The sequence below is a fragment of the Mus caroli genome, unplaced genomic scaffold (assembly GCF_978045245.1).
Source record: "Mus caroli unplaced genomic scaffold, Mus_caroli_1 scaffold_16, whole genome shotgun sequence".
NCBI lineage: Eukaryota > Metazoa > Chordata > Mammalia > Rodentia > Muridae > Mus > Mus caroli.
Window position 1 is genome coordinate 22,357,843 of NW_028227271.1, and position 13,838 is coordinate 22,371,680.

Sequence of the window (13,838 nt, forward strand, 5' to 3'; positions counted from 1 at the left end):
ACTCACTCTGGAACCAGGCAGGCACTGAACTTGTGTTCTTTCTGTCTTGGCCTCTCAAATGCAGCCATTTGAGGTTTGTCGGACCAGGCTAGGCCAGGCTTCCTTTTTTTTCCCCTCCCAGTATAAGAAAAGGGCCTTGTGCACATTGGGCAAATGTCTCTTGTTGTTGTTGTTGTCATTTTTAAAGATTATGATAGCTATGGATATGTGTGTGTGTATATATATTACACAGACACACAAACACATAAATGTATATATTTTAATTGTGTCTAGAGAGTTGGCTCAGCAGTTAAGAGTACTTCTTGTTCTTGCAGAAGACCCCGGTTTGGCTCCAGTAGCTACATGGTAGGTACCTACCTGGGTAGCTCACAACTACCCTAACTCACTTCTAGGTGAGCCAACTCTCTTTCATGGTCCCTGCAGGCACCAGGCACACACATAGTACACATACACACGTGCAGGCAAACACGCATACACATGAAAATAAAACCTATTTTTAATTATTATCTTCATGTATTTATTGTGTGTGTGTGTGTGTAAGTGCACACACCATGGTATATGTATATAAGTCAGAGGACAGTTGTCAAGTTGGCTCTCTCTTTCTACCTTGCTGAGTCCCTTGTGTAAAGCTTGGCAGCAAGTGCCTTTACCCCACGCCAGATCACCAGCCAGAGCCTTGAACTTTGATCCTCCTTCTGTGGCTTCCTGAGTGATGAGACTATAGGTGTGCGGCACCATGCCTGGCTACTTCTAATTCTAGCCTTTGTACATGTGTTTGTGTGTTTATTTGTGTGTGTGTGTGGGGGGGCACTCACATGCCATGGTGCACGTGTGGAGGTGAGAAGGCAACTCATGAGAGTCGGTTGTCTCCTTCTACTGTGACTTTCCATCCCAGGGATTAAACTGAGGTTGTCTGGTTAGCTGTAAATGCCTTAACCTGCTGAGCTCTCATGTCTACTCTACTTTTAATTTATGTATAGAAACCTCAGTACATGGATCAAAGCTCAGAACCTTGGGAAAGCTATACTTTAAAATTAGTTTCTTTATTTTCATTATATGTATGTGTGATGTGGTAGCAGAGGCCAGGAGTGTGTTCGGTTCACTGGCACTGGAGTTACAAGTAGCTGTGAGCTGCCCCATGTAGGTGCTGGGAATTGAACTTGGGTCCTCTACAAGAGCAGTGTGATAGAGTTCTCTGGAGGAACAGAATTAATAGAACAATATATATATGGGACTTATTCGAATGGCTTATAGGCTGGGATCTGGGTAGCTTAGCAATCAGTGGCTGTCTCATGACCAAAAAGTCAAGGATCTGGGGTTCTGTCCTGAGAGACTGGATGTATCAACAGTTTCAGTCTGATGCTGGAATCCTGAAGGATTCCTAAAGACCTGCTGGTCTTCAGTCTACATTGGAATCCAGAAGAAGTAGGCTCTAATACAATTGAAGGAATGCCCCAGCAACAGAATAGGTGAACTTATCAGCACAAACAAGGGTAAGCAGGCAAAAAGCTACCAGAAGGTGTGGCCCAGATTCAGGGTGAGTCTTCTCACTTCAAATGATCCAGTCAGTAAAGTCTCTCACAGGGGTGTCTATCAGCTTGCATTTGATTCCAGATGTAGTCAAGATTAGCCATCTCTCCAGCCCCTGCCAGGTCAAACTTCACAGCATTTGTTTCCCTGATCCTACTCCCTCATTCTTCTCATAATAAGTTTAGTGTTTTTATTTAACCTTCCAGTGTTTCTTTTTGCAAATATGTACTAGTAAAATTTCAGTTACATTTTTTTGAACGCTGTATGTTTCCGTGAGCACAAAGGGAACCCTCTCTTCTGTTCTCTGTGCCAGCAGAAGCCCTGGCCAGTCCTCCTTTGCCCTGCACCCGAGGCGAGAATGAGGTGGGAGCTGGAGTTCAGGCTTGAGTTGTACTGTGATTGCAAACTGAGGCTGACTCAGGCTGGGCTGGTGCATTAACTCGTACAAAACTGGCTTAACACAGAGATAGAAGCCAGGAATACTTTTAATCCCTAACCCTAACCCTAACCCTGAAGCAGAAGCCAGCCTGGTCTATGCAGCAAGTTCCAAGACAGCCATGATTACATATAAAGACTATTTTTTTTTCTTCAAAACAGGGTTTCTCTGTGTAGCCCTAGCTGTCCTGGAACTAGCTCTGTAGACGAGGCTGGCCTCGAACTCACAGAGATCTGCCTGCCTCTGCCTCCAGAGTATCAGGATCAAAGGTGTGTGCCACCACTGCCCACTGAGAGACCCTATCTTAAAAAACAAAGAGAGAGGAAGATAGATTTGCACTAGCAAGCTTGTACTGCTTCCTTTGCTGTGGATATTCAGCAAGGGCCCTCACCAGATGATACTGAACCAGGTCATACTTCTTGAACTTGGAGGCTTCAGAATTGTGGGACAAGTTATGCTTCCATTCTTTACAAGTTACCTGGCCCCAGGCACCCTGATCACAACAGGAGATAGATTAATGCCCCATGTATGTGGCACCAGACTAGACCTTGCAAACAGTTCAGAGCTAAATGACAGACCTAGTGAAGCCCCACCCATGCTCAGTGCACGCTGACACCCTCTCCTTGTACTCAAGGGTTCCAGCTGGCAGTGTCACCAGTGGTCAGGCACAGTGGCTGGGCACAGCAGCAGTGGGGAGGAAGTGTGGCTAAGTGTGTACCTAGAGACATTTGGAGGGGCCATGGGTAAGGGTTTGGATTGCCCACACGTTCAGGTTTTCTGGACTTAGAGGTCTAAAGCCCTCAGTAGATGGTCTAGGTCTATTGGTTTTTTGGTTGTGAGCTTAGCCTTTAACGGCTGAGCCATCTCTCCAGAGCCCGGTCTGTTAGTTTTTTAATCAGTGTGCTGACACCATCCCCGTACTTTACCCTCCATTTTTTCCTCTGACTTTATTTGTCCTCGTTCACTAACAAGGTGTTGTTATGGGACAACAGATAACATCAAGTTCAGAGGCAAGCTGTGACCCCCAGCTGGAGGTCCTTCTCAGTAAGAACCTGGTTAAGAACTTTGCTGGTCTTCTGTTCTCCCCTTGGCCAGGAGGGTATATTTAACTTCCAGGCTCCAAAGCAATGTCAGAGGGGCCAATACAAACCTGCTCATGAATCCGGTCCAGTTGCTCAGGCTCCTCTTTCCTGAGTCTTGGGTGTTTTCCCAGAAGGCTGCACAGGCTCCCCGGGTTGAGGACTATTAGATGTTTTGGCAGAACCCTCAGAGGTCTTCACTGGAGAGGCACATGGCTGCCTCCAGGTCCTTGGCACCTGTATCTGCCCTAAGGAGCAACCAGAGAGTGCAGAGCTGGTGCCATGTCAGTGCGGTATCATGCAGGCCAAAGGCAGAAACAGACCACGTTCCATCAGGGCCATCACCCACTGCCTGACTATCAGACGCTCTGACTATGCAGTTTCACTGGTACACGGAACTGCAGGTGTGAAATAAACAGGGGAAATGGAGGATAGTAAGTGCTTACTGACTGTGATGTAGAAATCAGGCTGCAGACTCTCTTCAGTCTTGTATCCTTAGGATCTGCACGGGGTGGGTGGCTCACTTGGGTAAAGCTTCCTAACGTGAGCCAAACGAAGATCAGAAGAGAGTAAAGGGAATTTTAAATTGGGCTAACTCGGCTCCTTAGGTTTACTGAAGTCTTCTTACTCACTTTAATTTCCTGGGTTTAAGGAATGTCCCAGTGCAAGCTCATGCATGTGCCCTACAGCCCAAGAACAGGCGTGTGGGTTTTGTTTGTGTTTTTCCAGACAGGGTTTCTCTATGTAGCCCGAGCTGTCCTGGCACTCACTCTATAGACCAGGCTGGCCTCTAACTCACTCTCTTCAGACACTCCAGAAGAGGGGGGCTTCGGATCCCATTACAGATGGTTGTGAGCCACCATGCGGTTGCTGGGAATTGAACTCAGGACCTCTGGAAGAACAGTCAGTGCTCTTAACCTCTGAGCCATCTCTCCAGCCCCTAAGTCTTCCTTTTTTTTTTTTTTTATCCCATCATTTGTTAGAGTTCCTCCTGTATACCTGGCCCAAATGACTCCTGTCTTCAGGGAATTCATAGGTCCAGGGCCTTTGCTCCCAGGCCATACTGTCCTGCAGATTAGAGCTAACTGGCAAGCAAGGCATGGTGGGTACACTTATAACTAAGCACTCGGAGACAGGATGGTCCATGCAGGTTTGAGTTTAGCTTGCAAAGCAAATTCTAGGATAGTCATGGCTATAAAACAAACAAAACCAAAAACCAAACCAAAACAAAACTCACTGTCTCAGGGGTGGGGGGTGGGGTGGGATTCATGGCCAGCCAGGGCTCTATAGTGAAACTCTGATGAGCACTCACTGTAGACCAAGTACACTTCAGGAAGTTTAAAAAGCACTGCTGTGAGACTGGACGCCCAGTCCTCTTTGAAAGTTGAGAAAACTGTTGGGTGTGGTAACACAGGTCTATAACCCCAGCATTCAGGAAAACAGGCAGGGACAAACATTCAAAGCTGGTATCATCCACTGCTACATATTAAGACTTGTCTCAAAGAGTTTTTTAAAAAGTTGACAAATCTTTCCTATATAACCTTGGGTCTCCCTAGGGCTCAGAGGATCAAGGTTGCAGTCTAGATCACATTGTAAAGCCTGGCGTGACCCCTTACCTTCCTGGACAGCCCGTGCCCCAAAATGGCCCAGAATGCAGAGCGGCACATGATGGTAGAAGCAAGAGGCACGGGCAGTCCCACAGAAAGCGCTGTGAGCAGACAGGCAGCTGTGAGGAAGCTGCCAGACAGAGAGTGCCTTGCAGGGCCACTTGTACGGAGCACAGCTTGTCCTTGCTGTGGAAGTGCTGCTGAGCTGGGTCAGCTGGGTCTCCATGTGTACACAGGGATATTGCCTCTCAACCCCTGGGATGTCTGCCCCAGGCACAGCCAGCTGGGGCTAGCTCTGTCCCAGGAGCCCTGGTCCCCTGAATCCATGCAGTCGTTGGGGAGGAACAGGAGTGACACCTGGGGGACAAGAGTCATAGTGCACACGGATATTCTATAGAACAAAGGCTAAAAGAAGCAAATTTCTCTCATTTTATTTTAAGAAGGACAAAAATTGTTATTAAAACATCTACATTATTATCAAGATACTAGACCTTATGATATTTAATATTAAAGTGTGGTATTCTTAAATTTTAATACAGACATTTTTAAAGGACCATTAGATTGATTACTGCCCAGCTGAGAAATGCAGCATCCCTCCCACTACCCTCACTCCATGTCTACTGTGCAATCTTGTTCTTGCTCCTAGGCCCTGCTTCAACCCTGAGCCTTTCAACCAGGGGCCCTAGAGGGGTCACATCTGATTAACTCTAGTCATCATTTAAGATGTTTTGTTGTCCCCCCCCAGGTCATCCCTATCATTCTTCTCTTCTCTTCCATGTGGGGGGACATAGGTCTAGAATGTAAGGGAGCCCAGATCTCAGGGACCCCTAGACAGACAAACAGCAGAAAAACCCTGGATTCATCCTTCTTTGGTGGGAAACAAACACTAAATGACTTCCTTTTCCTGAGCACACTGGTATTCTAGACATGGATCTGTGGGAAGCTAGCAGTCAGAGCAGGCGTGGGCCACCCTGCCCTTTTTGCCCCAATCATCTGAGCCACGGCTCTGGTCTCAATGCCCTAAATAACCAGATGACCCCATAAGCACTCAAAACTCACAAGGATGTCTGCATTTTTTTGTGTGTGTGCCAAATTCTTTATCTTTAGCCCTCAATAGAAGAGATTCCTTGGATACCACACACATATATAATATTATATAGAGCGATATATTTAATACCTGTGTATATATGCATCACAGGGGCGACATATATACACACTAAAACAAGGCTGGTGACAACAGACTGCAACACCACGGGTCAGGAGAACAAGTGTCATCCACATTCACGGCCATGGCCCCCACCTTAGATGTGGTCTCACCTCCCCTCCAGCCACACTGCCAGCAGCCAAACTCTGCAGTGCTAGCCAGCTGGGGTCACGGAAGAGGGGCAGGGGAGAGGAGACGGTGCATGCCATGGTTATCAGGAGAAGGTTGGGCAGTGGCAGGATGAGGGGTGGGTGGGTCCTTTATGCCCAGGTGCCTATCACTGTGCCCTTGAGCTCTAGCAACCCTGGCTGGAGGAGAAATAGGAGTGTCTATTCATTCTATCTCACTCCTTGATAGCCTTAGTTTCTGGTTCCTTCTTGGGGGGGGTGCCCCACTTCTTGTGCCAATAGGGTGGAGCATTCTGGAATGTCTTGGGTAGCCAGGGGAGGCTGTGTCTATCTGTGGGGGTGGGGGAAAGGTGCAGACATACTTCAGAAGATAAAAGAGGCCTTGGTAAAAGGGGACATGGGCTTGGGGAGGGGGGAGAGGTCCGCTGGGGTCCTAGTCAGCCAGCAGGGTTGAGCATAGGGTGGATGGCGCTGGGATAGATGGCCATAACAGTATATCTGGGTCTTTTAGAGAGGACCACAGAGGGTTCCCGGGAAAGAGAGGCTATTTCTCATAGTGGCCCATGGAGCCTAGGCCGCCTTCCCACTCTTCATATTCCTCAGAGCCTCCCCACGCTTTGCACCTTGTCAGAACCTGAGCTCATGGTGCCTGTATTCTGCCACTTGTCTGTGACAGCTCTTGAGGATATAGCCTCCATTGCTTACCCCAACATCTCCCAACATGGAGCTAAGAAGACCTGCTCGTGTCTCAGCATCCCTTCCCCAGGTCCCAGGGATGTTGCATGGGACTGAGGAGCCCAGAGGCTCCAGCTACTAATGGGTGGGGTCTCTGACCAATGTTCACATCCCAGTTCTGTACCAGAGAGGGCTAAAGACCCTGGGCAAACCACTCCTCCTGCTAGAACTCAGTTTTTGGTTTCTGTAAAATGGGCTGTGGGCTGTGTTGACTCCAAGGCTGAGGTACGGTCTACAACTGTGGCTCAGAAAGGAGAGGCCCGGGCAGGGGGTGGTTGTTAGGAGCACCTAGACTGTTTACTCTAGCTTCAGATTATCATCTGCCTTAGCCCTTGCCCCTCTCGCAGATCAGGAAACCGAGGCCCCAGGCGGTAAGTGACCGGTATAGTGCTCCCGACTCCATCTCATGACTATACTTTAAGCTAGGCAGGGCCTCCTGCCCTCTGCTGGGTCCTGATCTGGCCCCAGGGAAAGGGAGAAGAGGAAGGTAGAGAAGGAAAAGGGCCTCCTGCTGCACATCCAAGTGGGGACCCCAGGCTCCCCAGCACTGAGCTTTGGACCCATTTAGGAGCAGACAGAATTTAAAGCTGTAGGCTGAAGCTGGCCAGGCCCCTCCCTCTCCAACCAGGAGAACTAGAATTGGGGAGGGTCTGCCCCCATTTTGACAGGACAAGGATCCTGGGACCACTTGGGGTTGCAGTGTATGACCTGGGTATACACACCTGGGGTACTGGGGGTGGAAAGGATGGACAGGGACCCAGCGGACTGGGGGCTGCCTGATGGGGTAGTCCCCTGCCCCCAACCCACCCCCGACCCCAAGACTTTGCCATAGCTGAGACCTGGCCCTACTCCCCAGTGGTGGTGGTGGCAGCAGTAGCAGTTGCAGCAACAGGGGCATCTGGGGTGACACCAGTGGTGTCCCCATCCTCTTGCAGCAGGAAGTTGTATTTGCCGAAGTCATCATCCCGTGGACACAGAAGCATGTCCTTGCGGGCCTTGGCAAGCTTTTGCTTCAGCACCTCACGCCGGTCCAGCCACTCGTTGAGTTCTTCTTGTCCATGGGCACAACGGCACTTGTCCCCGTCTGGGCAGGCCTTGCCCTTCTGGAGCCTGTGGGGGGCAGAAGGCTCACTGCCTGCACTCTATGCCTCTTTCCATCTTCCTAAAATATGCTTCTCCCCAGACAGTTCTGGTCCTGGCTCAGCGAACCCGACAAAGCAGCACTCTCTAGGATCTGATCCAGTGCTGTGGAGGAGGGCTAGAGAGAGGCCTGAACCCACCCCTCCATCCTGCCCACCCCCCAGGACTGCACTCATCTCTAAGAGACACCAAGTCAAGAGACGGAGCTGGGCCCAACGCCCTTGTCCTCAGGCCCACCTGCTCCCTGCCCTCCCTTGCCCCTGTGCCCCGTGTCACACGGCCCTCAGCACCTGTCGCAGAGTCGGAACTCGCCCATGGGGAAGCGGTAGGCCCAGCCGCTGGCGTCGCTGTCGGAAGTGAAGACCTTCTCCTTGTGCTTCTCAGACTGAATGTGTTGCTGCCACTGTTTCTTGCTGTTGCTGTTCTTGCCGCAGAGCCAGCAGTGGTAGCCCATCTGCGTGCACAGCGTGGTGGGTGCCTGCTCCCAGGCCTCTGCCCCTCTCAGCCCCTCCAGGAGGCCCTCCCCATTGGCCCTAGCTCCGGGTCGGGGCAGGGCTTACCATGATGTCAGCATAGTCTGTGGGCATCTGGATCTGCTTCTCTCCTTCCCGAGAGCTAATGGGGGTCCCTTCTCCTGGCTTCCCCGGGTTGTGTTTCTTCAGCCACATGTCATAGGTCTGTTGCATATCCAGGACTGGGCAGGGACAGAGTGCTTGGTGAGGGATTCCCCATCCACTCTACCTCTGATCCCTGCTGGACTCGAGGGGCACAGAAACCTTAAGCTCTGCTACTGTATAGCTCGGCCCGAGGGACTAATCACGCCCAGGAAGCCCAGAGTGTGTTCTAGAGATTAGCAATGTGGCGATACAGATACAGGAACACAGGACAAGCCTGCCACTCACTCTTGTTCTCCTTCATGAAGGTCCACATGTCCCTCTCCTCAGGGCTGTGTGCGAAGGAGCAGTTCCCCACATACTGGCATTTGCGGCCGTTCTGGGCATGAATACAGAGCTGTGGGTGGGCAAGAGGAAGCCTGCTGATCAGTAAGTCCCACAGGGCTGTGTCCTAGTGTTGGCCAGTTCAGAGCCTTTCAGGGCCCACCACCTCTTGTATCCTCCCCTCTCCCACAAGTACTCACGTCATATTGCTGTGGGAAGTTTCTAATGGATGGCAGCGGCCTCACGGACACCCATTTCCTCTTGGCCTTGGACATCACCAGAAGGACCCGCCTCTCCTTGGTCCAGCTGTAGGCCAGAAATAGGAGTCATTACAGAGAGTCAGAGAGGAAGCCTCGGGGTTATGAGGCTTTTTCCTCCAGAGCTCAGGTCTCCTAAGTCTTGGCCTCCTCCCTCACGTGGCTCTGGCAATGCCCCATGCTGCCCGAGCACCCGCAGTGTGCCTGCTTACCAATGCCGGGCCTTGGCACTGCAGTACTTGAGGTCCTTGTCTGGCTCTACCACCTGCCCATTCCTCCAACACTGACCGCACACAAACTTCATCTGCAGGTCAAAAGTGCTGGGTCCATGTGTCCTTGGGGTACCCTGTGGGAAGATAGGGGAGTGGGTTGGTCAAACTGTAGCCACCAGGCTTTAGGCCTCTGGGAGTCCTAGGATCACTCAGTCTTACACTGCCTATTCTACTGCCCAGTTTTACTGACAGGCAGTGAACTCCCAGCTAAGGCCCTATCTATGACTTCTGACTAGGGGAGCCAGCTGTGGAGAGGGGCTCCTGAACCCCTGCCCTCTCCGGCTGGTCTTCACTCACCTTTACTCTTTTACAGGTCTGGTTTGTGCAACCACTGTATAGAACAGCTTCTCTTGTTAAAAATGCACTTTAAATTTATTGTATTTATTTTTAGAAAGGGTCTCACTATGCATCCCTGGCTAGAACTTGCTATAGAGACCAAGCTGGCCTTGAACTCACAGAGATCTGTCAGAGAGATTGTTTCCTGAGTGTTGGCACAAGGCTCAAGCTACAATCTCAGTCTATTTTATTCTTAAACTAAGTGTGTGTGTTTATGTGTGTGTGTGTATGTGTGTGCGTGTGCGCACGCACATGTGTGTGGGTGCTCTTGGAGACCAGAACCTTTGGTTAGATACCCCTGGAGCTATGATTACAGGCTGCTGACATGCTGGGAGTCAAACTCAGGGCCTCTGAAACAACAGCATGTGCTCTTAATCTCTACAGCTCCTCGAACTGTGGTCACAACCCATAAAAGTCAGATAGCTGAATTTGGGAGCTTGGAAAATTTGGCAATACCAAAACCTTCTGAATATACAACAAGCAGAAATCAATTTAACATCAGACATGCAAGGAATTAGAGGTGTGTCTGGCAGCACTTCCAAACACTGCATCATGTTAGTTAACCAAACCCTTGGTTCTAAGTACCTGGTATGCACACACTGCACTGTGTCACACCCTGTAACACCCAGAAACACTGCCTACTGAGGCTCAGATTCCAGACTGTTGTATCTGGTGAATTGCAGTGTTCTTACTGACTCCCTGGGCTTTAGAAGAATAGTGGTCCACAGAAAACAAAGGCTTTAAATATTTTCCTACTCTTCTATCTCAGCAGGTAAATACTAAAGTAGTGTATCTTTGGGTTACGCTATTAGAATGTTTGATTTCTAAAAGTAGCGTTTGAGGCTAAAGAGATGGCTCAGTGGCTGAGAGCCCTTGTTCGTAGAGAAGACTTTGGCTGGTTCCCAGCACCCACATGGTGGATTACAACCATCCATAACTCTAGTTCCCCTCTTCTGACGTCTGTGGCAATAGGAACGCATGTGCTACAAATACACGCATGAAAGCAAAACAGTCATACGCACAAACATTTTTTTTCCTGTTTTTTCGAAAACAGGGTTTCTCTGTATAGCTCTGGCTGTCCTGGAACTCACTCTATAGACCAGGCTGGCCTTGAACTCAGAAATCTGCCTGCCTCTGCCTCCCAAGTGCTGTGATTAAAGGCATGTATCACCACTGCCCCGCTTATAAGCATTTTTTTTTTAAAGTGTGGTGTGGTGACATATCCCAGCACAGAGGGCAATGGAGGAAGATAGATCTCTGTGAGTTAGAGGCTGTGCTGGCTGGTTTTGTCAACTTGACACAAGCTAGAATCATCTGAGAGGAAGGAATCTCAATTAAGAAAATGTCTCCCTAAGATCATGCTGTAGGCAAACCTGGAGAGCATTTTCTTAATTAGTGATGGATAGACAAGGGCCCAGCGCACTGTGGGTGGTGCCATCCTAGGGCTGGTGGTCCTGTGTTCTAGAAGAAAGCAGGCTGATCATGATCAAGCCATGAGGAACAAGCCAGTAAGCAGCATCCATCCCTCCATGGCCTCTCCATCAGCTCCTGCCTCTAGATTTTTGCCCTGTTTGAGTTCCTGCCTTGGCTTTCCCAAGTCAGTGGACTGTTTTGGGATATATAAACCAAATACACCCTTCCCTCCCCACAGTGCTTCGGTTGTGCTGTTTCAACACAGCAGTAAAGGAGAGAGAGAGAGAGAGAGAGAGAGAGAGAGAGAGAGAGAGAGAGAGAGAGAGTTAGTTTTAAAGCTATTGCTGTTGAGTTGCTCATTCTTCTGTAGTTTATGAGACTGTGTGAACGCAGGTATCCATGGAAGGCAGGAGGCAGCAGATCCTCTGGAACTGCTGTTACAGACTACTGTGAGCTGCCTGATGTGAGTACTGGGCACCAAACATGAGTTGTCTGCAAAATCATCAAGTACTCCCCCCCCACCCCCACACAAGGCTTCTCTGTGTAACACTGGCTATCTTGGAACTAGCTCTGTAGACCAGGCTGGCCTTGAATCCTGAGATCTGCCTGCCTCTATCTCCGGAGTGCCAAGGTTAAAGGCGTGTGCCACTACCCCTGATTCAGCGAGCACTTTTTTTCCTCCCCAAGATACATAAAAAGGCTCTATTTGTAGGGGAGCAGAAATTTAATCAAGCACATCAAATCCTCTGTCATCTGACTCCTCAGACTCTTTTATCTTGTCTTCTCTGCTGCAGCAGAGACAGAACAGCAGCAAGGAGCTACGGAGCCAGGGGCAGCAGAACACAGCCACAGCCCCACCAGCAGGCACACTCATGAGCTTCGGCGAGCTCTTCTCACGGCTGAGTCGTTTTATAACATGAATTTTAGTGTGGAGTTAGTATTGAATTCCCAATAAAGTTCTAAACACACCTCTGTCCCTTTGTGCTACACGTTTATGCAAAGTAGTGTCAGCATTTTGAATTTGTTAACCATAAAAACAAAATTCTGATCAATTCCAAGAAGTGTTGCCTCTACATCCTGTAAAGAACTATTCCACCAAGACTTAATTTGTTAATCTCACTAACATTTGATTAATAAACAATTTAATAAACAATAAAATTATATGTATACCAAAGAATTATTATTTTCCAAGGAATTATTTTAAAAAATGTATGACCCATCTTTAGCAGTGTGATATATAGCCAGATGTGGTAGCTTATGTGGGTAATCCCATTACTTAGGAAGCTAAGGCAGGAGGATTGCCATAAGAGACCAGCATGGGTTACAAAGTAAATCCCAGGAAATCCTGGACTACATAGTGAGAACCAACTCAAAACAACAAAATTCTGATTATATGCCCATCTCACATACTTACATGTCTGTGACACATGTAAACTACTCAGGTGAGAAATGGAGAGGTTCCAAGGGCAGTCCTGAGGTATAGCACCCTACGCGGCACACTGTCTTCTCTACCTGGACTCCTGTAACTTATCCTGTATTCTTCCTGTAACTTATCCTAAAAAAAAATGTCTTTCAAAATTCAGCTCAAAGGGCTGTAGAGGTGGCTCAGTGGTTAAGAGCACTGACTGCTCTTCCAGAGGTCCTGAGTTCAATTCCCAGCAACCACATGGTGACTCACAACCATCTGTAATGGGATCCAATGCCCTCTTCTGGTGTGTCTGGAAACAACTACAGTGTACTCATATACATAAAATAAATAAATCTTTTTTTTTTAAAAAAGGCAAAATTCAGCTCAGGGGCTGGACGGATGGCTCTGCAGGTAAGAGTGCTTGCTGCAAAAATCAAAGACCACGGCTTAGATCCCAGCACCCACATAAGGTCCAGGTGTGGCCCTGCACACAGCACTGAGCGGATCAGCGACAAGACTGTGCTGGGACTAGACTAGCAAGAAAGTGCAAGCTGTAGGGTCAGCAAGAGACTTCGCCTCCAAAGGAAAAAGGCAGAGTGGTAGAGGGGACCCTGGGGGGACGGGTGCCTCCTCTGGCCTGCACATGTTTGCGCATCTCACACACACTCACTCCGCTCAGGCTGCAGGGGCTCTCCTGGAGCTCCCCTGCGACAAAGCTGCTACCTTCAGTGGTTAAAGTACCCCATCTGATCAACCAGTTTTGAGGGCCCAGTCTATAGACAGCAGAAGTTCAAAGGTGGGAAAGTTGGCCTTTGGCAGCAGGACAGACAGACAGCCTTGGTCTCGAGACCATCCCCAAGGACAATGTGCAGCTCGTCTCGGAGGCTCCTTTCCTACGAGTCTTCCATATCTTTTGCCCCAGCCTTCACTTTGGGGAGTGGGAGGTGACCTTGGCTAACATGTTCTTTTGTTACTGCCCATTGGCCTTGGGTGTGAGACTGCAACTTGCGGCTTCTCCAGGCTAGCGGGTGATGTGTCTCCTGCCAGCTCCCCTCAGAATAGTGGCCAGCACTGCCCAGTGCAGGGGTCATTCCCATCTGACTGAGCAGAGATAGCTCTGAGCAATTTCTTACTCCTCACAGGTAAGCCAGAGGCACTAGACCCAAGCAGCGTCTGCCCTGGCATCCCCTTGCCTTCACAGACCTACTGATTTTACTCTCAGGATAGTAAGCAGGCAAGGACCCCATGCCTAGGCCCACACAGGATATAGAGATGGAGAAAGGGGAGGCCCAAGGATCAAGTAACCCTCATGGCTCCTCCTCTCAGCTTGGATTTCCCCCTCCCAACCCCCACTC

At 49.4% G+C, this 13,838-nt stretch overlaps 1 protein-coding gene across 2 annotated transcripts in view; it reads right to left on the reverse strand.

Annotated features, from left to right (window-relative positions):
* Positions 1–5,064: 5,064 nt before the first annotated feature.
* Zc3h7b (zinc finger CCCH-type containing 7B) overlaps positions 5,065–13,838 on the reverse strand; it is a 48,527-nt gene continuing 39,753 nt past the window's right edge. For both annotated transcript variants that reach the window (XM_021182907.2, XM_021182906.3), the window contains 6 exons: positions 9,267–9,400; positions 8,998–9,103; positions 8,762–8,870; positions 8,420–8,553; positions 8,150–8,313; positions 5,065–7,829 (listed from right to left, as the gene is read on the reverse strand). In XM_021182907.2, the coding sequence (XP_021038566.1) occupies positions 7,565–7,829; positions 8,150–8,313; positions 8,420–8,553; positions 8,762–8,870; positions 8,998–9,103; positions 9,267–9,400 (912 nt within the window). In that variant the 3' untranslated portion in view covers positions 5,065–7,564. The remainder of the gene's footprint in view (positions 7,830–8,149; positions 8,314–8,419; positions 8,554–8,761; positions 8,871–8,997; positions 9,104–9,266; positions 9,401–13,838) is intronic.